Source organism: Coregonus lavaretus (assembly GCF_964263955.1).
Source record: "Coregonus lavaretus genome assembly, contig: HAP1_SCAFFOLD_200, whole genome shotgun sequence".
In the NCBI taxonomy this organism is placed as follows: domain Eukaryota; kingdom Metazoa; phylum Chordata; class Actinopteri; order Salmoniformes; family Salmonidae; genus Coregonus; species Coregonus lavaretus.
Window position 1 is genome coordinate 63,334 of NW_028166063.1, and position 26,482 is coordinate 89,815.

General features: G+C 48.2%; 1 protein-coding gene across 1 annotated transcript; it reads right to left on the reverse strand.

Moving 5' to 3' along the window:
* Positions 1 to 2,515: 2,515 nt before the first annotated feature.
* LOC311115152 (poly(A)-specific ribonuclease PARN-like) lies at positions 2,516 to 26,241 on the reverse strand. Its single transcript, XM_084190358.1, has 26 exons — positions 26,150 to 26,241; positions 25,861 to 25,938; positions 25,624 to 25,703; positions 25,070 to 25,137; positions 24,571 to 24,652; positions 24,351 to 24,411; positions 24,055 to 24,220; positions 19,808 to 19,870; positions 19,601 to 19,639; positions 19,271 to 19,313; positions 17,131 to 17,211; positions 16,776 to 16,832; positions 16,450 to 16,527; positions 16,293 to 16,336; positions 15,807 to 15,849; positions 15,625 to 15,700; positions 12,758 to 12,868; positions 11,835 to 11,904; positions 11,655 to 11,710; positions 10,668 to 10,754; positions 10,060 to 10,134; positions 9,250 to 9,445; positions 8,881 to 9,029; positions 5,751 to 5,817; positions 5,463 to 5,623; positions 2,516 to 4,210 (listed from the first exon to the last, which is right to left on the reverse strand). The coding sequence occupies exons 1-26, from the start codon at positions 26,166 to 26,168 to the stop codon at positions 4,164 to 4,166; spliced, it is 2,097 nt and encodes a 698-aa protein (XP_084046484.1). The 5' UTR covers positions 26,169 to 26,241; the 3' UTR covers positions 2,516 to 4,163.
* Between the last annotated feature and the right edge of the window lie 241 nt (positions 26,242 to 26,482).

The following is a 26,482-nucleotide window of genomic DNA, read 5'->3' on the forward strand; positions in this document are numbered from 1 at the left end:
TCTGACGTCCTACTGTCCACTACTCCTGCATACGTCCGTACACACCCCCCTGGAGGAGACAACACCACATCAGGTCTACACACCCCTGGAGGAGACAACACCACATCAGGTCTACACACCCCCCTGGAGGAGACAACACCACATCAGGTCTACACACCCCTAGAGACAACACCACATTTATTTCACCTTTATTTAACCAGGTAAGCCAGTTGAGAACAGGTTCTCATTTACAACTGCGACCTGGCCAAGATAAAGCAAAGTAGTGCAATAAAAACAACACAGAGTTACATATGGGGTAAAAAAAAAAAAACATAAAGTCAGAAATACAACAGAAAATATATATACAGTGTGTGCAAATGTAGCAAGTTATGGAGGTAAGGCAATAAATAGGCTATAGTGCAGAATAATTACAATAGTATTAACACTGGAATGCTAGATGTGCAAGAGATTATGTGCAAATAGAGATACTGGGGTGCAAAAGAGCAAATTAAATAACAATATAGGGATGAGGTAGTTGGGTGGGCTAATTTCAGATGGGCTGTGTACAGGTGCAGTGATCGGTAAGGTGCTCTGACAACTGATGCTTAAAGTTATTGGGGGAGATAAGAGTCTCCAGCTTCAGAGATTTTTGCAATTCGTTCCAGTCATTGGCAGCAGAGAACTGGAAGGAATGGCGGCCAAAGGAGGTGTTGGCTTTGGGAATGACCAGTGAGATATACCTGCTGGAGCGCAGACTGCGGGTGGGTGCTGCTATAGTGACCAATGAGCTAAGATAAGGCGGGGATTTGCCTAGCAGTGATTTATAGGTAAATAATGTACTTCCATTCAGTGATTTGCTCTGATTTGTCATCCTGAGGGTCCCAGAGATTAAATGTAGCTTAGTTTTGTTTGATAAAATCCATTTTTATATTCAAATGTAGGAACTGGGTTCTACAGTTTGAACCCATGCTGCCTCCACACCCACCCCACCCAGCCATCTAGATGTGTGAAAGTTTGTGTATAAGCAATGGTCCATCATGTATGATATTCCTGGGAGTGTGTAAACTTACATTTTTGTATGTTCTCTATAGTTATGTACTTGAAAATGTATCAATTGACCAATTCGGCACATTTGGGCAGACTTGATATAAAATAGTCCAATGCTTCACTGGATCAATCTCACACATTGCTGCCATCTAGTGGCCAAAATCTAAATTGCGCCTAAACTGCAATATTATATTGTGGCCTTTCTCTTGCATTTCAAAGATGATGTAACAAAAAAAATAGAAAACAAATGTTTTTTGTTTGTATTATCTTTTACCAGATCTAATGTGTTATATTCTCCTAAATTAATTACACGTTGCCACAAACCTCAACGTGTTTCCTTTCAAATGGTATCAATATGCATTTCCTTGCTTCAGGTTCTGAGCTACAGGCAGTTTGATTTGGGTATCAGTTTAGGTGAAAAAAAAAAAAAAAGGTTAATGCGTTTGAGCCAATCAGTTGTGTTGTGACGAGGTGGGGGGCGGGGTATACAGAAGATAGCCCTATTTGGTAAAAGACCAAGTCCATATTATGGCAAGAACAGGAAAGGAAGACCCAGAGTTACCTCTGCTGCAGAGGATAAGTTCATTAGAGTTACCAGCCTCAGAAATTGCAGGCCAAATAAATGCTTCACAGAGTTCAAGTAACAGACATCTCAACATCAACTGTTCAGAGGAGACTGTGTGAATCAGGCCTTCATGGTCACAATTGTGTATTTCCCACCATAAAGCATGGAGGACGAGGTGTTATGGGGTGGGGGTGCTTTGCTGGAGACACTCATTTATTTAGAATTCAAGGCACACTTAACCAGCATGGCTACCACAGCATTCTGCAGCGATACGCCATCCCATCTGGTTTGGGCTTAGTGGGACTATGATTTGTTTTTCAACAGGACAACAACCCAACACACCTCCAGGCTGTGTAAGGGCTATTTACCAAGAAGGAGAGTGATGGAGTGCCGTTTCAGATGAACCTGGCCTCCACAATCCCCCGACCTCAACCCAACTGAGATGGTTTGGGATGAGTTGGACCGCAGAGTGAAGGAAAAGCAGCCAACAAGTGCTCAGCATATATGGGCACTCCTTCAAGACTGTTGGAAAAGCATTCCAGGTGAAGCTGGTTGAGAGAATGCCAAGTGTGCAAAGCTGTCATCAAGGCAAAGGGTGGCTATATGAAGAATATAAAATATTTTGATTTGTTTAACACTTTCTTGGTTACTACATGATTCCATGTGTTATTTCATAGTTTATGTCTTCACTTCTATTCTACAATGTAGAAAATAGTACAAATAAAGAAAAACCCTTGAATGAGTAGGTGTTCTAAAACTTTTGACCGGTGGCGTAGGTGATGTGGATCTATGTCTATACATGTTTGTGTTGAAAAATATACAAAAACTGAACTATAAGAAAACACCTATACCAAAACCTGACAGATGTAATGTTGCCATGGATACAGAACAGTTCTAAACAAGATTAAAAAGGAACACTGGATTACTAAGAAACCTTTAATTTTTCCTGTTCATAAGGAAATATTTGTTTTAACATTTTTCATACAAAAACAGCATACGTATTCTTAACGTTGACACATTTTGCATTGAAACAATCTTTTGACACAGTTGCAGGGGAGGAGTTACAACAAGGGGGAAGTAAGACTGTAAAAGAATGACATTTTATTATAATAAACGACCACAAAAATGTCTTCCATACAAAAGTAATAATGCCACTAGACCGTCTGTTGTAAAAGACCAACCACGCCAAAACCACATCTCTCTGGTTCCGTCCCAAATGGCCCACTGTACCCTTTATAGTACACTGCACTATACCCTTTATAGTACACTGCACTATACCCTTTATAGTACACTGCACCCTTTATAGTACACTGCACTGTACCCTTTATAGTACACTGCACTGTACCCTTTATAGTACACTGCACTGTACCCTTTATAGTACACTGCACTATACCCTTTATAGTACACTGCACTATACAAGGTATAGGGGGCCATTTGGGACTCACACTTGGAGAAGGTTCTAGCAGGATTGATAAAATTAGAGGGGAGGGGGCTTTAACTTTATACATTTTTTTTTTTAAAGGAAGGACAAAAGTTATTTGAATTACAATTAAAATATTACAGCACCAGGACAATGTTACACTAGAATCAGTCAGGTGGCATTGATGGTTTAAGAGACACTTAACGGTTCACTATGAACTGGACTTGGGGACGATATTTACGGTTAAAACTAAACCGGTTTGGCACCGGCAACAGACGCAGAGGGGGGGGGGGGGACATTTCAGACTCGGTGACAGTAACTAGGTGGTAGAGGAACCACTAGCCTGGGCTGGTGTTCAGGAGGATATCATGTAGAAACGCACACACCAGATGAATGACACTATTCCCTCTTCCATAGAACAAAGCAGCACGTCAAATCTAGATGGTGTATTTCTAGATGAATATTCTGTAACGTTGCTCCTCATGGAACACTGACCCTGGCTGGGTACTAAATGGTACCCTATTTCCTATATAGTGCACTACTTTTTGACCAGAGCACCATGGACCCTGGTTTAAAGTAGTGCACTGTAACAGGGATAAGGCTGCCATTTTGGACAGACCCTGATGGTTAGGCGCTAAGAGCTAAGCTTGGGTGTGCGTTATGCTCTCCGTATTGAACAGCTGTCACGACATGCAGAGTAGTAACTAGCCAATCGATCACGATACGGGGGGGGGGGGGGGGATTTATCAAATCAATAAATCAGAATTGAAAAACAGTGAAAGAGCAAAAATACAAATAAAAGGACAGTGAAAAATGATTGATTGTGTCCCAAATGGCAGCCTATTCAATCCATAGTGCACTACTTTCAACCAGACCCTATTGACCCTGGTTAAAAGTAGTGCACTATATAGGGAATAGGGTGCCATTTAGGAACATCCTGCTATACCACATGCTGAGGACTCCGATCATGACTTATGGCTTTAATAGGTCTCTCTCAGCCAGTCAGATAAGTGCAGCTGGGTTGAAATTTCAGGCCTAGTTCCAAACCCGGTCCTAGGGGGGGGGTAGGAGTCAAGTGCCCAGGGGTAGGAAGTAGGAACCAAGGTGGTAAGGAGAGGGACCTAGATCGGAGTCAGTGGCTGGGTTCCATCGCTACCACACCTGAGGAACTTCGAACAGAGAAGACGTGGTCTCTGCACCTAGAGGGAGGGAAAAGGGAGAGGTGAGACAGAGAGACAGTCAACCTGAGGTACACCACCGGTGATGGTGCTGTTCACAACTCTTCAATAAGGAGAAGTGGAGATCAAACTCTCTCTTGGGCTCTAACTATCAGGGTCTGTCACCAGAGGACTTCAGCTCCACAGATAAATTAGACTATTAAGTGATTTAAACACTTTGGATGGCTCACAACTTCCTCCGGCTAAATCAAGACAAGACCAAGATACTTATTATTGGAGCCAAAGCGCAGAGAGAGAACATGGCCACGCATTTTAATTCACGGGCCATAAAGATAAAAAACCTAGGTGTTATTTTAGATTCTGAACTAAATTGAATCACATTAGGATTGTGACTAACGGCATTTTAGCACCTGAGGAACATTGCCAAGGTGGGGCTGTTTCTCTCTCAGGCTGATACAGAGAGACTCAGCCATGCTTTTATTACAAGCAGGCTTGACTACTGTAATGCTCTCCTGTCTGGTCTAGCCAAGAAAGCCTTTGGTCAACTGCAAAACATACAGAATGCTGACCAAGACCAGACGGTTTTAAGGCCTCTGCACTGGCTGCCGGTGAGTTTTAGAATTAATGTTAAGATTCTTCTATTGGTTTTTAAATCAATCCACGATTGTGCATCCCAATACATGTCAGACATGCTTTTAAGTTATGTACCCAGTAGGTCCCTCAGGTCCTCTGGCACTGGCCGTTTAACTATCCCAAAGCCTAGGACCAAGATGCATGGAGAGGCGGCCTTTAGTTACTATGCCCCCCAGAAACTGGGGACAGCCTAGGGCCAAGATGCATGGAGAGGCAGCCTTTAGTTACTATGCCCCCCAGAAACTGGGGACAGCCTAGGGCCAAGAGGCATGGAGAGGCGGCCTTTAGTTACTATGCCCCCCAGAAACTGGGGACAGCCTAGGGCCAAGAGGCATGGAGAGGCTGCCTTTAGTTACTATGACCCCCAGAAACTGGGGACATATTTAAAAGAGATCTTAAAACACTCCTTTTTAGCGTTGCTTTTCCTCAGGCTGCTTTTTAGTCCTTCAGTTTTATTGTTATTCTTTAGTTTATCCTCTGATGTTTGTTGTGTAGTAAATATTTCTGTTTTATTTTCATTGTTTTTATTAGTTTTTTCATGTGAAGCACATTGTGTTGCATTGCATGTCTGAAATGTGCTGTATTAATAAAAGCTTGATTTGATGGGGCAATATACACTTTAAAAACACACTCGTCTCACCATCAGTCTTCCTCTTCTTGTTGTTCTTGCGGCCCTTCTTGCTCTGATTGGCTGAAGACTGCTGTTGCCAGTCGCCCGCCGCTGGATCACTAGCGTCGTCCACCGCCTCTGACCCCACCTCTTCCTGGATCGGACTCATGCTCGACGAATCAGACCCAGACCTACAGTGAAGAGCAACCAATCACAGGCTTAACTTCCTTCAACGAACACCCAGGTAGTTTTTCTAGTTTAAAGCACCACTAAAAGTTCTAGAGTTACATGTTCAACTGTTCACAAATCTTTACTTACTGAGTTTTCAGCCAACCTTCTGACGTCCTACTGTCCACTACTCCTGCATACGTCCGTACACACCCCCCTGGAGGAGACAACACCACATCAGGTCTACACACCCCTGGAGGAGACAACACCACATCAGGTCTACACACCCCCCTGGAGGAGACAACACCACATCAGGTCTACACACCCCTAGAGACAACACCACATCAGGTCTACACACCCCTGGAGGAGACAACACCACATCAGGTCTACACACCCCTAGAGACAACACCACATCAGGTCTACACACCCCCCTGGAGGAGACAACACCACATCAGGTCTACACACCCCCCTGGAGGAGACAACACCACATCAGGTCTACACACCCCCTCCTGGAGGAGACAACACCACATCAGGTCTACACACCCCCTCCTGGAGGAGACAACACCACATCAGGTCTACACCCCCTCCTGGAGGAGACAACACCACATCAGGTCTACACACCCCTAGAGACAACACCACATCAGGTCTACACACCCCCCTGGAGGAGACAACACCACATCAGGTCTACACACCCCTAGAGGAGACACCACATCAGGTCTACACACCCCCCTGGAGGAGACAACACCACATCAGGTCTACACACCCCTAGAGACAACACCACATCAGGTCTACACACCCCTGGAGGAGACAACACCACATCAGGTCTACACACCCCCCTGGAGGAGTCGACTCCACATCAGGTCTACACACCCCCCTGGAGGAGACAACACCACATCAGGTCTACACACCCCTAGAGACAACACCACATCAGGTCTACACACCCCTAGAGACAACACCACATCAGGTCTATACACCCCCCTGGAGGAGACAACACCACATCAGGTCTACACACCCCCCTGGAGGAGACAACACCACATCAGGTCTACACACCCCAAGAGAAGACACCACATCAGGTCTACACACCCCCCTGGAGGAGACGACACCACATCAGGTCTACACACCCCCCTGGAGGAGACGACACCACATCAGGTCTACACACCCCTGGAGGAGACGACACCACATCAGGTCTACACACCCCTGGAGGAGACGACACCACATCAGGTCTACACACCCCCCGGAGGAGACAACACCACATCAGGTCTACACACCCCTAGAGACGACACCACATCAGGTCTACACACCCCCCTGGAGGAGACGACACCACATCAGGTCTACACACCCCCCTGGAGGAGACGACACCACATCAGGTCTACACACCCCCCTGGAGGAGACGACACCACATCAGGTCTACACACCCCCCTGGAGGAGACGACACCACATCAGGTCTACACACCCCCCTGGAGGAGACGACACCACATCAGGTCTACACAACCCTAGAGACAACACCACATCAGGTCTACACAACCCTGGAGGAGACGACACCACATCAGGTCTACACACCCCTAGAGAAGACAACACATCAGGTCTACACAACCCTGGAGGAGACAACACCACATCAGGTCTACACACCCCTAGAGGAGACGACACCACATCAGGTCTACACACCCCTGGAGACGACACCACATCAGGTCTACACCCCCCTAGAGACGACACCACATCAGGTCTACACACCCCTGGAGGAGACAACACCACATCAGGTCTACACACCCCCCTGGAGGAGACGACACCACATCAGGTCTACACAACCCTAGAGACAACACCACATCAGGTCTACACAACCCTGGAGGAGACGACACCACATCAGGTCTACACACCCCTAGAGAAGACAACACATCAGGTCTACACAACCCTGGAGGAGACGACACCACATCAGGTCTACACACCCCTAGAGGAGACGACACCACATCAGGTCTACACACCCCTGGAGACGACACCACATCAGGTCTACACCCCACTAGAGACGACACCACATCAGGTCTACACACCCCTGGAGGAGACAACACCACATCAGGTCTACACACCCCCCTGGAGGAGACAACACCACATCAGGTCTACACACCCCTGGAGACGACACCACATCAGGTCTACACACCCCTGGAGACGACACCACATCAGGTCTACACCCCCCTAGAGACGACACCACATCAGGTCTACACACCCCTGGAGGAGACAACACCACATCAGGTCTACACACCCCCCTGGAGGAGACAACACCACATCAGGTCTACACACCCCTGGAGGAGACAACACCACATCAGGTCTACACACCCCTGGAGGAGACAACACCACATCAGGTCTACACACCCCTAGAGTAGACAACACCACATCAGGTCTACACACCCCTGGAGGAGACAACACCACATCAGGTCTACACACCCCTGGAGGAGACGACACCACATCAGGTCTACACACCCCTGGAGACGACACCACATCAGGTCTACACACCCCTGGAGACGACACCACATCAGGTCTACACACCCCTAGAGACGACACCACATCAGGTCTACACACCCCTGGAGGAGACAACACCACATCAGGTCTACACACCCCCCTGGAGGAGACAACACCACATCAGGTCTACACACCCCTGGAGACGACACCACATCAGGTCTACACACCCCTGGAGACGACACCACATCAGGTCTACACCCCCCTAGAGACGACACCACATCAGGTCTACACACCCCTGGAGGAGACAACACCACATCAGGTCTACACACCCCCCTGGAGGAGACAACACCACATCAGGTCTACACACCCCTGGAGGAGACAACACCACATCAGGTCTACACACCCCTGGAGGAGACAACACCACATCAGGTCTACACACCCCTAGAGTAGACAACACCACATCAGGTCTACACACCCCTGGAGGAGACAACACCACATCAGGTCTACACACCCCTGGAGGAGACGACACCACATCAGGTCTACACACCCCTGGAGACGACACCACATCAGGTCTACACACCCCTGGAGACGACACCACATCAGGTCTACACACCCCTAGAGAATACAACACATCAGGTCTACACACCTAGAGACGACACCACATCAGGTCTACACAACCCTAGAGAAAACAGACCACATCAGAACAGGTGTTTCTCGATCAGTGTTTTCCTCTGAACATTCTGTTCATGATTACATGATACACTGGTGATGGATATATACACTTAGTTACTGTCTGTCTCCCAGCGGGGGGGCGGGGGGGGGTCCTTACCGTCAGTCCTGATCTTCTTGCTGCCCGTGTCGGAGTGTGTGTGACAGTGAGCGTAGCCGCTCCACCCGTCAGTGTGTGTGCTCAGTGCCCCTCCCTCCGTAGGCTGCTCCTCCTGGATAGGACTGATGCAGCGTTTCCCCGACGACTGCCTGACGCGTACAACAGAGTGCACACAAGGACCGCCTTCACATTTTAAACAAATCAACCTGCCTTAGAGAGACTCCACCGTGAACTTGTAGAACGGTGGAGCAGATTCTTTGCTTCTTTTAAATAATACAAAAAAATAACATTGACAGACGCCTTTCAAGACACTCAAGGACCAACCTTGCATTTAAAAAGTATATGAAATAAAGTGGTGTCTGTGTAAACCTGTTGTGACCGTAGCTGTAGCCAGTAGGTCCATCACCAACGGTAGAGGGGGAGGTGTAGTGCGGTTTAACCCAGCCGTCCTCATCCCAGGACTGGGTAGTGTGGCCCTGGCTCTCCCTGACTTGCTGTCTGCCCTGGACGTACTCCGCATACGTCTGGATACGGTAGCTCTCCGCATAGCGACTCGTGTTAATCGCTACACAGACAGATGGAGACGGCCACACAAAGGAGAGAATGGGAGTCTAGTCAGAACGATCGCAAAAAAAAATATAGAAAAATATCAACTTTGATTCATTTGAAGTGAAATGTTGAGTTTTCTAGAGCAGTGTTGCTCAACCTTTTGTGTACCAGGGTTTGGAGACAGATTGACAGGAACAGAGTGAGACCACACCAACAGTACAGCCATATAAAGCGCTGGTTAATAGTAGTGCAGGAGGATTGGGTAACGTCTCTGGCAGCGCTCCACTTGGCCTGAAACAGCTGGTTAATAGTAGTGCAGGAGGATTGGGTAACGTCTCTGGCAGCGCTCCACTTGGCCTGAAACAGCTGGTTAATAGTAGTGCAGGAGGATTGGGTAACGTCTCTGGCAGCGCTCCACTTGGCCTGAAACAGCTGTTCATCCTCAACCATTTAGATTTAGGTGCAGGAACTCTGCAATAGTTCTAAGTCTTCTATAAGAGGTGCCAGAACTCAAGCAGTAGAACATTTGAGGTGCCGGCCCAAGTCAAGTCCTGGTCTCTGGGTCAAACGTAGTGCACTATATAAGGGAATAGGGTGCATGTTGGGACGCTAGTTGAGGCCAGTACTCACCGATCTGCACCTGCTCCGTCTGACTCAGAGACACAAACGCTGACGTGTCATCAATCCACGACACCTGGATGTTACCTAGGAGACATGCGGGCAGACACGGCAATTAAAAGCTGTCCTGGTGTGTGGCCCAGTTGGTAGTTACTGGTTTGTGTGGGGTTTGGTGTCCCAGTTGGTAGTTACTGGTTTGTGTGGGGTTTGGTGTCCCAGTTGGTAGTTACTGGTTTGTGTGGGGTTTGGTGTCCCAGTTGGTAGTTACTGGTTTGTGTGGGGTTTGGTGTCCCAGTTGGTAGTTACTGGTTTGTGTGGGGTTTGGTGTCCCAGTTGGTAGTTACTGGTTTGTGTGGGGTTTGGTGTCCCAGTTGGTAGTTACTGGTTTGTGTGGGGTTTGGTGTCCCAGTTGGTAGTTACTGGTTTGTGTGGGGTTTGGTGTCCCAGTTGGTAGTTACTGGTTTGTGTGGGGTTTGGTGACCCAGTTGGTAGAGCAGAGCACTTGCAACACCAGGGTGGTGGCTTTGATTCCCACTGGGACCACCAATGTACATTGCTTTGGATAAAAGTGTCTGCTAAACAGCATATATTATTTTCATATTATGTGGTGTGTGTCTTACCAAAGGCACTGAATAGCTGGTAGAGGTCACTGGTCTTCCACTCCTTAGGGAAGGTGACGTACAGAACATGATCCCTCTTGGGCTGGACTGTAGAGGAGGAGAGGGGGGAAGAGGGGAACAGAGATGGATAGAGAGAGAGGGGAACAGAGATGGATAGAGAGAGAGGGGAACAGAGATGGATAGAGAGAGAGGGGAACAGAGATGGATATAGAGAGAGGGGAACAGAGATGGATATAGAGAGGGGGGAACAGAGATGGATAGAGAGAGAGGGGAACAGAGATGGATAGAGAGAGAGGGGAACAGAGATGGATAGAGAGAGAGGGGAACAGAGATGGATAGAGAGAGAGGGGAACAGAGATGGATAGAGAGAGAGGGGAACAGAGATGGATAGAGAGAGAGGGGAACAGAGATGGATAGAGAGAGAGGGGAACAGAGATGGATAGAGAGAGAGGGGAACAGAGATGGATAGAGAGAGAGGGGAACAGAGATGGATAGAGAGAGAGGGGAACAGAGATGGATAGAGAGAGGGGAACAGAGATGGATAGAGAGAGAGGGGAACAGAGATGGATAGAGAGAGGGGAACAGAGATGGATAGAGAGAGAGGGGAACAGAGATGGATAGAGAGAGAGGGGAACAGAGAGGGATAGAGAGAGGGGAACAGAGATGGATAGAGAGAGAGGGGAACAGAGATGGATAGAGAGAGAGGGGAACAGAGATGGATAGAGAGAGAGGGGAACAGAGATGGATAGAGAGAGAGGGGAACAGAGATGGATAGAGAGAGGGAACAAGGAACATTATTAGTTCTCACCACTGCCCAATGATGGGTTTATATACATCATTGTCACGGCCCATTTCTATATGTCATCTTTAATAAACTCTCTCCATTTTCTTTGGCTGCTGACTATACGCAGGTGAGGCAGTGTATAATACTACCGTTCTGTAGGATACGGTGTTGGACAGTATATTGTATCACATAGAACTACTCACGGTCTGGTCCGCTGATGTTGAGGTAGGGGATATCTATGATCCTCATCAGGAACAGTCTGGAGAAGACATGAGACGTCAATGTAGCATTATAAGGCTTCATACACTAAGACATGTTGAGGTAGGGAATACCTACGAGTCCCCATAGGAGGTAAAGAAACTGAAGGGGAAAAAATATCTTACTTGTTGACGAAGGGTTCGATGAGTTTAGATCGGGACGGGATGTGGGCTTTGGGGGGAGTCAGGAAAGTACCTGAGGTGGAAAGAGATGAACAGCCACCGATGACAAAAACGTTACAGCTTCTACTGCTTTAGCCTATATGCCGTCACAGAGACTCCAAGCTGTCCATGCCTACGGTACTGTCCCCATCCATTTTCACTAACGGTAAGTGGTAGTGTTACCTAGGTGGCTGGCCATGGAGATGGCCTTTTCTCAATTGGATTTGCTCAACTCCTGCATCCTCTCTCGCCTCCTTCTGAAAAAGGTCGAAGGTCACGGAGGAGAGGCGGTGGAGGAGAGGGAACGTGGATGAAAACGCGCCGGTATGAAATGATCCTTCTCTACTCGCGCCACATAACGCGGATGACGTTTCCAGGGGGTGGATCTCGGAATAAATGTGTAAAGTGATGAAAACTAATGAAGGTAGTTGTGCAAGACATTTTCTAGATAAAACGATATGCTCCTTATGGTGAGCGCATGCTTCTCTCCTCTGACAACCTGACTGGAAGGGGGCCTGGCAGATCTTCCACCAAGGACTTAGGTAGGATACACGTGACTATCCTCAATGAAAGGTGGCTGTCGACGAGGGGAGGACACGCTTCTGTTCCCTACTCTCTCCTCGACCACGGAGGAGAGAGCGTAAGGACAGACTTTTACCCAAATGAGAAAAGGCCAGTGATGTAGGGTTAGAGCAGTAGTAGTAGCAGTAGTAGTAGCAATAGTAGTAGTAGTAGCAATAGTAGTAGTAGTAGTAGTAGCAGCAGTAGTAGTAGTAATAGTAGTAGTAGTAGCAGCAGTAATAGTAGTAGCAGTAGTAGTAGCAGCAGTAGTAGCAGCAATAGTAATAGTAGTAGTAGTAGCAGTGTGTATAGGTAGAGTTAGGTACCTAGGTAGTTGGCCATGGCGATGAAGCAGAGGCCAGTGATGTAGGCATCGTAGCCCGCCTCGTGGAGCTGTTCCTGGGCTGTATCGTAGCTGGGGAAATCCTCCGCCGTCACTGGTCCATGGAGGAAAGAAGAGAAGCAGGGCTAAATCAGACACTACACTTTAATAGATGTCTCTCATTATTGTCCCTGGCCATACACATTCCAGCAGGAGTATTCAAAAGTTCAGCAGGGACACCATTTTTCCCGCCAGAATTTCTGGGGACCCCATTTTTTTTTTTTATGACTCTAGCGACCAGTGGCATGTACTCATGGATGCCAGGGGAAGCCAGGCTTCCCCAAAAACTTTACCAATTAAAAAAAAAAAAACATTAAATAATGTCTCTTTCGTCTCAGTTTCATAATTTTCCTTCAATTCGCTAGAGGCTGAATGTATCTCACCGGAGAAAGCATCCGAGTGAGCGAAACAGCGCCCCCTCTGTCTCAGTACGTGTAGCCCATCTATCTGATGCTGTCTGGTCATAAAGAGTATGACATTGTTGCCGACCGTAGGATTGAATGCCAGGGAAGCCAGAGAGCATTTGGCCTCCCTTGATAAAAATTACAAACCTTTTCAAGCCAAACCATATCATAACTGCTACACACAGCCTACATCATATTAGCTAAAGTAACATCATAGTCAACATAGCTAATAGAACTAATGTGCAAGTAAACTCGCTACAATCATGCAGTAACGTTACAGTGTACAGTCAAGTAAGCAGTTTAGCTCTTACACCGGCGGGCTCTGGTGGCAATACATTTATAAAACCAGAAGCTTATCTTGACTTGGAAGAGTTCCAGTGTTGGATATTCATAGCCAGCTAGCTAACATAGCATCCCTATGTTTGAGCAGGGTGTTTCAGTAGGCTAAACTAGCTAGCTGCATTTGCTAGCTAAGTAAGTGAAACAGAAAGAAAATGAACTCTTAGCTTCTCCTTTATTTAGGAAGAAATTACTTTATTAAACACTGTTCAACTATTGTCTCTGAGTCAACTACTCACCACATTTTATGCACTGCTAGCTAGCTGTAGCTTATGCTTTCAGTACTAGATTCATTCTCTGATCCTTTGATTGGGTGGACATGTCAGTTCATGCTTGTCGTAGCATTACAATATTATGTTAAATCACATTACTTTTATATTAGAATGTATTCCTATATTAGTACTTTCACAATTTCTGTTCTTCCGAGAGGAGCCTCTGAGGCTTAATGCTGACAGTTGATTTACGATGGCCTGGTGATAAGAAAACACTCCATTCCATTAGCAGTGTCTATGTTGAATGCTGGTCTGTCTGCCAGGGAGAGGAGAACCCTCCCTCCAGATTATTAATGAGCACTGGACTTCATAAATTAAGGGAAGGACTTAGTATCCCATGTTGCATTAGTGTTTCTGTATAAACAAGTAGTAAATGAACTAGAGATATTTGGCGCCATGTAAATCTTGCTGTCTGTTGCATGAGAACACAATGTACCTTTGTATAAAGTCACATCTGTTCGTCGTCACGAGGACTCAGAATGACTAAAGAGTTGTAACATAACCCTGCTTATTTGGGCCTTAACTCAACACCATTGGGCGACCGTTAACGCTCCATTACTGCAGTAATGATTAATAAAGTTTGATGGTTATGAAGAAATCTAAAAGTCTCTTTTGGTTAGAATAATTACCACGACATGCTGCAAGAGCTTTGATAGGTTGGAGGACATCCTCCGGATGTTGTCATAATAACTGTTTAAGTCTATGGAAGGGGTGAGAACCATGAGCCTCCTAGGTTTTGTATTGAAGTCAATGTACCCAAAGGAGGACAGAAGCTAGCTGTCCTCCGGCTACACCATGGTGCTACGCTACAGAGTGCTGTTGAGGCTACTGATGACCTTCTTTGCAAAAATAGTGTGTTTTAATCAATAATTTGGTAACGCAATATTATATTTAGTATAGTTTTATATAAAAAGGATAACTTTTATGTTTTACAATTTATATGAAATTCAAATATGTACTTTTTTTTCTTCTCCGGTGATCTAATGATAAACTTAGATTTTTGTTAGTATATGGTCCCATACAATAATCTGTAAAAAGGCAACCCCACTGCAGTTGCCCTGGGGTCGCTTCCCCGACTTGGAATACCACTGCATTACAGTATCTACACAGGTCCAATAGATCAATGGTTCTCAACCTTTCTTGGTTACTTATACCAGCAAGTACATTTGGCTCTGTCTGGAGTACCCCTGAAGTACTCCCTCTTGCATTCTACCAGTAAACCTATGGTCTCAGTCTTCAAGTACCCGCTGTGGATAAGCCAAGTACCCCCAGGGGGTTCTACTATCCCTGGTTGGGAACCACCGCTATAGATTTTTGTCCCTTACCATAAACATAGGTTGATTAAGTTAGATTTGTACACAAATGTACCAACATTTCTATTATGTGTCAATTGTTGTATGATTAGTTAATGCGATTATGTAGTTATTTTGTTAGATACATCTCCCTATTAGCTGAATTCTTATTTTTCCAAAGCCATTTTAGCCTTCGAGCTAGCTGTTTGATCATTAGCTGCCGCGCTAGCTGTTTGATCATTAGCTGCCGCGCTAGCTGTTCGACCATTAGCTGCCGCGCTAGCTGTTCGACCATTAGCTGCCGCGCTAGCTGTTCGACCATTAGCTGCCGCGCTAGCCGTTTGATCATTAGCTGCCGCGCTAGCCGTTCGATCATTAGCTGCCGCGCTAGCCGTTCGATCATTAGCTGCCGCGCTAGCCGTTCGATCATTAGCTGCCGCGCTAGCTGCTAGCTTCTGAAATAGCTTACTCTTAAACATGGTGTAGTTGTAAATGTTCTCTTACCAACTTTAGGAGGTTTGAAGGGGCTCTCTTTCAGCTGTTTCTGCAGCTCTGCTAGAGATGTGATGTTGATCAACTCCTAGAGGGGTTACAATAACATTTCACAATAAATACTATTCAGATTTCAACAGGGGTTTCCTTACATCGTTTTTAAACTAACATCTAAATACTTTAAATATTATTACCTTGAAAGGTTGTGTTGTGGCCATGAGCTTGGTGTCCAACAGCCTGAGAAGAGGATAGAGGAGATACTTTATTGTCCATTGGTTAGAGCGGAATGTCTGCCTTTCCCAACAGCCCCAGATATACACGCGCGTTGAGAGGCAACGTGTTGACAGGGAGGCAACGCGTTGAGAGGCACAGGGTCAGACGCAATTGCAGCGCTCCTGGATCGAAAACATGTGGTGGGTTAAGTGCCTTGCACAATGGCAGGAGACGGTATATGGGATCAGACCAGCAGCCTTTCCAGCTGCCAGTTCATTCCCATTTGTGTCGCCGGCCTTTCCGGCTGCTGGTCCACCTTTCCAACCTCTAGGCTACTGGAGAAGTTTATAGATTAACAGTACACCAGATAAATAGACCGACTCCCAGAGAGATTAGGTCAAAGTAGTGGTAAGCCTTGTCGGAGCCAGAACGGCCCATAGAGAGAAGTAGCAGCAGTATGTCTTTACCTGGGGAAGACACACTGAGTGACCTCTTTAAAGTCATTCAGGTCCTGTGGGGGGAAAAGAAAAGACTGTTTGTCAAACAGGAAAGAAACAAGGTTCCGATTCTAAACCATTGCGTGCGCATGTCTGCGATGTTCATATAATTGGTGCGTGTTTGTACCTCTGGCAGTACGCAGTAGAACTGATGGATGGTATGCATGACGTCCAACAGCATGTTGTGGCCAACCACCAACTTTCCCTGTGTTGGAGAGAGGGTGAAAAGAGATGAGTCCCATCCTAAAAGGTATAAAATAGTATAGCACCCAAGTGAGAAAAAGGAGAACTCACTCAACTAAAATATTCCTTATAGTTTCAGTGCTGGATTGCAAAAGCAGCTGGCATATACATCGCAACATAACAGAAGATACAGATAAAACAAAACAACAATTTTGATAACAGGTTGTCAGGAACTCCGGTATTTGATAACAGGTTGTCAGGGTAACTCACAGATTTGGAGATAGCGTGTATGACCCTGGAGAATCCCACAGCGTCATTCAGCTCCTCCTGTAAAGATTGACAAGGGTCATGTTCAGTAGGAAACATGGCAAAACATCGCAAAGAAAAACTACAAAGACATTTCTCTTATTGGACAAGTAATCTCCCAGATTCAAAACATTACCTCCTGATCATGTTTATTCGGGGGGGGGGTGAAGGTTTGGAACATTTCCAAGAAGAAATGTAACGTTTGCTTTTTAGAGACGGTAGAAGGAAATTCAGCTGGTCATGTCAGTTTGTCGTTACTGCGTTTAGACCGTCTCCGTTTAGTTGGTTTGCTTTTTAAAGACGGTAGAAGGAACGTCACCTGTTCTCTCTCCTGTTTCTGCCGTTCTCTCCTCTTCCGCTCCTCATCGTCCACCTTGCTGATCTGGATGTAGCGCTCTTTCTGAAACACCAGATAGCAGAATATAATATACAATACATGATGCATGTTAAACACCAGATATCAGAATATAATATAGAATACATGATGTATATTAAACACCATATACCAGAATATAATATAGAATACATGATGTATGCTGTGTCTATACTGTACATAAACCGACTGACTGGAGACACTCCCACAGTACGACAGACTCACATCACATGACACATGATAGTATTTCTGTGCTCTAAGCATTGCGTTGTGCCTTCTAGATCTGGATGTGCTGCTCTTTCCGGAACACAACACCATATATAATATAAACATACATGTGTTTATAACGTATACAAACATACACCTCACTCTGTCCGGAGACAAAAAAGGCCCTCTAAGCACAGGTATACTCCAGAGAAAAGAAATGCCTTTCATTCATCCTGATGACCAACATGTAGAAAATCCCAGAGTAACTCGACCAGAGGTATAAAAGAACGTTTTCAAATGGAACAGTTAACTAAATAGTTGAACGGTATCACGCATCACATCCTCTCGCTTAAATGGTTTTCAAACCTCTCCTCGGGGGACATCCTCTCGCTTAAATGGTTTTCAAACCTCTCCTCGGGGGACATCCTCTCGCTTAAATGGTTTCAAACCTCTCCTCGGGGGACATCCTCTCGCTTAAATGGTTTTCAAACCTCTCCTCGGGGGACATCCTCTCGCTTAAATGGTTTTCAAACCTCTCCTCGGGGGACATCCTCTCGCTTAAATGGTTTTCAAACCTCTCCTCGGGGGACATCCTCTCGCTTAAATGGTTTTCAAACCTCTCCTCGGGGGACATCCTCTCGCTTAAATGGTTTTCAAACCTCTCCTCGGGGGACATCCTCTCGCTTAAATGGTTTTCAAACCTCTCCTCGGGGGACATCCTCTCGCTTAAATGGTTTTCAAACCTCTCCTCGGGGGACATCCTCTCGCTTAAATGGTTTTCAAACCTCTCCTCGGGGGACATCCTCTCGCTTAAATGGTTTTCAAACCTCTCCTCGGGGGACATCCTCTCGCTTAAATGGTTTTCAAACCTCTCCTCGGGGGACATCCTCTCGCTTAAATGGTTTTCAAACCTCTCCTCGGGGGACATCCTCTCGCTTAAATGGTTTTCAAACCTCTCCTCGGGGGACACCCTTCGACGTTCCACTATTCTACTGCAGCCCTGAAGTAGCGCACAGTGGCAAACTGACAGTTTCTCAGTGTAAAAGGAGTTTATATATTGGACAAATTCAGGTAGGCCCCTTCCAGTTGTATTCAGTTTGGTTCCCTAGTCACCATATAAAGGGCTTGGTGACAAGCTGAATCAGGTGTGCTCCTTCTGGAATAGATCAAATACATGGAACGGCTGGGAGGTCCCAGAGGAGAGGTTGGAGAATGGCTGGGGGTCCCAGAGGAGAGGTTGGAGAACGGCTGGGGGGTCCCAGAGGAGAGGTTGGAGAACGGCTGGGGGTCCCAGAGGAGAGGTTGGAGAACGGCTGGGGGGTCCCAGAGGAGAGGTTGGAGAACGGCTGGGGGTCCCAGAGGAGAGGTTGGAGAACGGCTGGGGGTCCCAGAGGAGAGGTTGGAGAACGGCTGGGGGTCCCAGAGGAGAGGTTGGAGAACGGCTGGGGGTCCCAGAGGAGAGGTTGGAGAACGGCTGGGGGTCCCAGAGGAGAGGTTGGAGAACGGCTGGGGGTCCCAGAGGAGAGGTTGGAGAACGGCTGGGGGGTCCCAGAGGAGAGGTTGGAGAACGGCTGGGGGGTCCCAGAGGAGAGGTTGGAGAACGGCTGGGGGGTCCCAGAGGAGAGGTTGGAGAACGGCTGGGGGTCCCAGAGGAGAGGTTGGAGAACGGCTGGGGGTCCCAGAGGAGAGGTTGGAGAACGGCTGGGGGGTCCCAGAGGAGAGGTTGGAGAACGGCTGGGGGTCCCAGAGGAGAGGTTGGAGAACGGCTGGGGGTCCCAGAGGAGAGGTTGGAGAACGGCTGGGGGTCCCAGAGGAGAGGTTGGAGAACGGCTGGGGGTCCCAGAGGAGAGGTTGGAGAACGACTAGCTAGCAGACTTACCTTCTCTGTCTCCAAGGTCTCTACGTGAAGGCCCTTTGGGAACCTGTCGGAGATTAGATCAACATTAGCCTTCTATAAAGACACTTCATCTCTGTACAATATACACACACAGTACTAGAAATATATAAACTAACATTTTATGATTAACATTAACTGTCACCAAGCAGCGTAAAACGACAGTAATAAACACCAATTAGTTTTAGAAATATCAGAATGTAAACAGTTAAAAAGCGGGCTTCATTCATCTCCCTGTATTCTTGGGGTGGAACACTGAATTCTATCTGCAGAGTTCAACAACACTGCTGCTCTTGAAGGAGAGCCAGTACTTACTTCCAGTTGAGTGTCTGGTAGATCAGTTTCCTCTGAAACCTGGAGCAGAGCAGAGAAAATAACAGGAGGAATGGAGTTTGTAAATAAACAAAACAATGGTAAATGTTGCTGGGGGATCAGGAGAGCCATGTTTACATGGTAAAGCCCTTTGAGACTGAAGAAAGTGCTGTATAAATGCACATTCATCTCACACACACGTTTCTTTACCCAGTGCAGGGCTCCAGGTCCACAGTCTTCTCTGAGGTAGTGAACAGCGATTCCACCTTCTCTCTGCAAGGGACAAGAGGCAGGAGGAAGACTTAACAAAAAACGACTACAGGGATGCATTCAGGGCTGGAGCTGAACGGTGGTGTACGGGCTGTTAAAATGGATTTCTGCTCCGCTAGACATAAAATCAGTCCCATGTGACTTCACTGTGGACCGTAGGACAGGTTCCACACTGAGGCTGTAACTTCTGTTTGGAGGAGTTTAAACCACGCCTTATATAAAGGAGCAAATATGAAGGAACTGGTGTCAGCAGATGGCTAGGGAAAGGGGCTAGGGGTGGATGAGGAACTGGTGTCAGCAGATGGCTAGGGAAAGGGGCTAGGGGTGGATGAGGAACTGGTGTCAGCAGATGGCTAGGGAAAGGGGCTAGGGGTGGATGAGGAACTGGTGTCAGCAGATGGCTAGGGAAAGGGGCTAGGGGTGGATGGAGGAACTGGTGTCAGCAGGTGGCTAGGGAAAGGGGCTAGGGGTGGATGAGGAACTGGTGTCAGCAGATGGCTAGGGAAAGGGGCTAGGGGTGGATGAGGAACTGGTGTCAGCAGATGGCTAGGGAAAGGGGCTAGGGGTGGATGGAGGAACTGGTGTCAGCAGGTGGCTAGGGAAAGGGGCTAGGGGTGGATGGAGGAACTGGTGTCAGCAGGTGGCTAGGGAAAGGGGCTAGGGGTGGATGAGGAACTGGTGTCAGCAGATGGCTAGGGAAAGGGGCTAGGGGTGGATGAGGAACTGGTGTCAGCAGATGGCTAGGGAAAGGGGCTAGGGGTGGATGGAGGAACTGGTGTCAGCAGATGGCTAGGGAAAGGGGCTAGGGGTGGATGGAGGAACTGGTGTCAGCAGGTGGCTAGGGAAAGGGGCTAGGGGTGGATGAGGAACTGGTGTCAGCAGGTGGCTAGGGAAAGGGGCTAGGGGTGGATGAGGAACTGGTGTCAGCAGATGGCTAGGGAAAGGGGCTAGGGGTGGATGAGGAACTGGTGTCAGCAGGTGGCTAGGGAAAGGGGCTAGGGGTGGATGAGAAACTGGTGTCAGCAGATGGCTAGGGAAAGGGGCTAGGGGTGGATGAGAAACTGGTGTCAGCAGATGGCTAGGGAAAGGGGCTAGGGGTGGATGAGGAACTGGTGTCAGCAGATGGCTAGGTAAAGGGGCTAGGGGTGGATGGGGAACTGGTGTCAGCAGATGGCTAGGGAAAGGGGCTAGGGGTGGATGAGGAACTGGTGTCAGCAGATGGCTAGGGAAAGGGGCTAGGGGTGGATGGAGTAACTGGTGTCAGCAGATGGCTAGGGAAAGGGGCTAGGGGTGGATGGAGTAACTGGTGTCAGCAGATGGCTAGGGAAAGGGGCTAGGGGTGGATGAGGAACTGGTGTCAGCAGATGGCTAGGGAAAGGGGCTAGGGGTGGATGAGGAACTGGTGTCAGCAGATGGCTAGGGAAAGGGGCTAGGGGTGGATGGAGGAACTGGTGTCGGCAGATGGCTAGGGAAAGGGGCTAGGGGTGGATAAGGAACTGGTGTCAGCAGATGGCTAGGGAAAGGGGCTAGGGGTGGATGGAGGAACTGGTGTCAGCAGATGGCTAGGGAAAGGGGCTAGGGGTGGATGGAGGAACTGGTGTCAGCAGGTGGCTAGGGAAAGGGGCTAGGGGTGGATGGAGGAACTGGTGTCAGCAGATGGCTAGGGAAAGGGGCTAGGAGTGGATGGAGGAACTGGTGTCAGCAGATGGCTAGGGAAAGGGGCTAGGGGTGGATGAGGAACTGGTGTCAGCAGGTGGCTAGGGAAAGGGGCTAGGGGTGGATGAGGAACTGGTGTCAGCAGATGGCTAGGGAAAGGGGCTAGGGGTGGATGGAGGAACTGGTGTCAGCAGATGGCTAGGGAAAGGGGCTAGGGGTGGATGAGGAACTGGTGTCAGCAGGTGGCTAGGGAAAGGGGCTAGGGGTGGATGAGGAACTGGTGTCAGCAGATGGCTAGGGAAAGGGGCTAGGGGTGGATGAGGAACTGGTGTCAGCAGATGGCTAGGGAAAGGGGCTAGGGGTGGATGAGGAACTGGTGTCAGCAGATGGCTAGGGAAAGGGGCTAGGGGTGGATGAGGAACTGGTGTCAGCAGATGGCTAGGGAAAGGGGCTAGGGGTGGATGGAGGAACTGGTGTCAGCAGATGGCTAGGGAAAGGGGCTAGGGGTGGATGAGGAACTGGTGTCAGCAGATGGCTAGGGAAAGGGGCTAGGGGTGGATGGAGGAACTGGTGTCGGCAGATGGCTAGGGAAAGGGGCTAGGGGTGGATGAGGAACTGGTGTCAGCAGATGGCTAGGGAAAGGGGCTAGGGGTGGATGAGGAACTGGTGTCAGCAGATGGCTAGGGAAAGGGGCTAGGGGTGGATGAGGAACTGGTGTCAGCAGATGGCTAGGGAAAGGGGCTAGGGGTGGATGAGGAACTGGTGTCAGCAGATGGCTAGGGAAAGGGGCTAGGGGTGGATGGAGGAACTGGTATCGGCAGATGGCTAGGGAAAGGGGCTAGGGGTGGATGAGGAACTGGTGTCAGCAGATGGCTAGGGAAAGGGGCTAGGGGTGGATGGAGGAACTGGTGTCAGCAGATGGCTAGGGAAAGGGGCTAGGGGTGGATGGAGGAACTGGTGTCAGCAGATGGCTAGGGAAAGGGGCTAGGGGTGGATGAGGAACTGGTGTCAGCAGGTGGCTAGGGAAAGGGGCTAGGGGTGGATGGGGAACTGGTGTCAGCAGATGGCTAGGGAAAGGGGCTAGGGGTGGATGAGGAACTGGTGTCAGCAGATGGCTAGGGAAAGGGGCTAGGGTTGGATGAGGAACTGGTGTCAGCAGATGGCTAGGGAAAGGGGCTAGGGGTGGATGAGGAACTGGTGTCAGCAGATGGCTAGGGAAAGGGGCTAGGGGTGGATGGAGGAACTGGTGTCAGCAGATGGCTAGGGAAAGGGGCTAGGGGTGGATGAGGAACTGGTGTCAGCAGATGGCTAGGGAAAGGGGCTAGGGATGGATGAGGAACTGGTGTCAGCAGGTGGCTAGGGAAAGGGGCTAGGGGTGGATGAGGAACTGGTGTCAGCAGATGGCTAGGGAAAGGGGCTAGGGGTGGATGGAGGAACTGGTGTCAGCAGATGGCTAGGGAAAGAGGCTAGGGGTGGATGGAGGAACTGGTGTCAGCAGATGGCTAGGGAAAGGGGCTAGGGGTGGATGGAGGAACTGGTGTCAGCAGATGGCTAGGGAAAGAGGCTAGGGGTGGATGAGGAACTGGTGTCGGCAGATGGCTAGGGAAAGGGGCTAGGGGTGGATGAGGAACTGGTGTCAGCAGATGGCTAGGGAAAGGGGCTAGGGGTGGATGAGGAACTGGTGTCAGCAGATGGCTAGGGAAAGGGGCTAGGGGTGGATGGAGGAACTGGTGTCAGCAGGTGGCTAGGGAAAGGGGCTAGGGGTGGGTGAGGAACTGGTGTCAGCAGATGGCTAGGGAAAGGGGCTAGGGGTGGATGAGGAACTGGTGTCAGCAGATGGCTAGGGAAAGGGGCTAGGGGTGGATGGAGGAACTGGTGTCAGCAGGTGGCTAGGGAAAGGGGCTAGGGGTGGATGGAGGAACTGGTGTCAGCAGGTGGCTAGGGAAAGAGGCTAGGGGTGGATGAGGAACTGGTGTCAGCAGATGGCTAGTGAAAGGGGCTAGGGGTGGATGGAGGAACTGGTGTCAGCAGGTGGCTAGGGAAAGAGGCTAGGGGTGGATGAGGAACTGGTGTCAGCAGATGGCTAGGGAAAGGGGCTAGGGGTGGATGAGGAACTGGTGTCAGCAGATGGCTAGGGAAAGAGGCTAGGGGTGGATGAGGAACTGGTGTCAGCAGATGGCTAGGGAAAGGGGCTAGGGGTGGGTGAGGAACTGGTGTCAGCAGGTGGCTAGGGAAAGGGGCTAGGGGTGGATGAGGAACTGGTGTCAGCAGATGGCTAGGGAAAGGGGCTAGGGGTGGATGAGGAACTGGTGTCAGCAGATGGCTAGGGAAAGGGGCTAGGGGTGGATGGGGAACTGGTGTCAGCAGATGGCTAGGGAAAGGGGCTAGGGGTGGATGAGGAACTGGTGTCAGCAGATGGCTAGGGAAAGGGGCGGATTTGGGACCAGGCTCTCGTCTCTCATACCACTCCGTTACCACATGCAACTACAGTCTAAAGTTCTAACTAGCAATGGGAGTCAGGTTTAACTTACATCACTCGTCCGATGTACTCCCTGTGCTCCTCTGGGATGCTGCCAGGGCCTTTGTTGGAGTTGGGGGAGATGTAGGAGGGGTTTCCTGATCCGTTACTCTGACTCCGCCTCTCCTCATATTGCTCCCGCAGCTGCACTTCCTCTTCCTGGTTCAGGTACGGGATCCCTATGGCAACCAGAAAAGGAGGCAGGGTTAGATAGCTAGGTGTCAGCTAGGTTAGCTTCAATCAATAAATCAAATCATCTTTATTGTCCCAGTTAGGATTTCTTTGGCAACCAGACAGAATGCCTCCTACCGTGACGGAACACTTTGTTGAAGTCAAAACCCTGACTGGCCAGAAAGTCTATGCTGGAACTCTGAAATAACAAACAATCATATTTAACAAAACACCACCAGGAGCAACATGGGTCCTATGTTTGTTTTCTATTTCTGTAGCAAACGTTTTAAAACATTTCCCGTTGCATGCCCTAATGACTACCACCCGGATTAAATAAGACAGACCAAGGTTTTCTAACCTGGCAGATGAACTTGATGTCTGGTGAGGTTCTGTTGAATGGCTTTGGGAATATATAAAAATTAAAAGTCTTTATGACGTACCTGTGGGACAAAAACACAGGGAGAGAGAACAGCAGGTCAGGTAGGTTAAACATGACTATAGCCTGCATAGATATCACATTCAAAATGGCTGACTAAGTCTTCTATTTAATACTAAATCAGCGTTCTATTTAATTCTGTGACAGCCTGGTCCCAGATCTGTGTTTCAGACACAACCCGTTTGGCATGACAGTAAACCAACACAGCAGAGAAGAGTTGGCTTAAGCACAAACTGATCTGGAGTCAGGTCAGGGGTCGTATGCGTCAAGCTTATCTAAGTAAGAGGGCAGATATAGGGTCAGGTCCATGTAGTCTCATTCAGTATTATCCGAAAGGCTAAAAACTGATCCTAAATCAGCACTCCTACTCATTGTGGTGAAGGAAGGAAGGTTAAATCTAAGAAAGAAAAGTCCCACTCACTTGGACTCTGCCTGGTCATATGTGAATGTACACAGTCCAAACTGAAACAGCAAGAAGTCCATGGAATGCTGCAAGGGGGTTGAGAGGGGGTGGAGAGAGCCAGAGGGAGAGATACAAACGTATAGATTTAAAGCCTGACCGCTAGCACATGACCTTGTTGTGGCCCACAAGGGGCCATACATGTAGACTCCAGTAATCAAAACACCGGAAAACCATAATGAAATTCAGCCATGAAATAAAAAAAGTTGTGCGAGTTACCTCGCTATACTATTAGTTATATAGTTACTGACTCAGTACCCGACCGACACCGACAGTTGTAACCAGAGCCATATACTTAGTGTTAGGAAATATTTTAGAATATTGTTCTAATTCTAGACATTCAGTTACATAGCATAGTTAAATATTCCCCCATGTAATGTTAACGGGGACCTAACATGGCTGCCATAAAATGTTGTAGTGTCATGTAAATCATGCACCATAATGCAGAAACCGCATTGCCCCAACTCTAAACGCATGCCTCTGGCTCTAACGAGTTAGCATCTCTTGACCATTACCTTTTTTAGCTTCATGTAGCGCTCCTCTGGCGTGTCCAACCCGTTAGTTAGTGCGCTGACGTTGGGCCCATCGCTAATACCTGAAGTCGAAAATAGCGTATTAGCTACTGTATCACTCAGTTCAAAACCGACTGCGTGTGTGGCTTGTAGCAGCCACGGAGACGGGTTGGCCAGCGAGCTAGCTAAATTGTAGCTAGAAATGTTTGCTAGTTAAATAGTTAGCTAACAAGGGCTTACCTGAAAATTCCCCATCGATTGCGAGAAAGTCCGCTTCATCTATTGCGCTGTACACAGTGCTTAAACTGTCTTTGAAATCTGTAATACAAATACAACAATCAGCCAGTTTGTGGTACACTCAACGTGCTAGCTAGCTAGCGGGTTAGCATTCGCAACCTCGCGGACATGAACGGAATCATATTTTTGCTATTCTTCGGGGAGAAACAACAGCTAACGTTGTGTATCTAATAGCATATTAATATAATCTTGGTGTATATTATCTATATGGGTGCATAAAGAGGTTAATTACTTGTTCGTGTCACCTCCATCCCTGCAGAAAAACAAAAATACAATGTATCAACCCGCTGCTGTCGCTCAAGTGGATTTTAACCTTTTCCTAAGAACACTTCCGGCGTAGTGACGTGTTTGACACGACGTCACTCAAACATATGGCTATTACAAAATAAAAGCCGTATGATGCACGAATCACGATTATGCGCTTTTTAGCTCGAATGTACATTATGGGTTTATTAAACGCACGGTGAGCAGAACTGAACTTGTTATAATGAGTGTGTCCCCCCCCCCCCCATTTTGAATAGCAATTTCAATGTTTCTTATCATGTCAGAGAGTTGCACCCCTCCT

Excerpts from the sequence above, each read along its gene's own strand:
- LOC311115152 (XM_084190358.1), bottom strand. Across the intron at positions 19,640-19,807 it reads GACCTGGAGCCCTGCACTGG|GTTTCAGAGGAAACTGATCT; the intron begins GTAAAGAAACGT and ends GCTCTGCTCCAG. Across the intron at positions 17,212-19,270 it reads AGACCTTGGAGACAGAGAAG|AAAGAGCGCTACATCCAGAT; the intron begins GTAAGTCTGCTA and ends CTGGTGTTTCAG.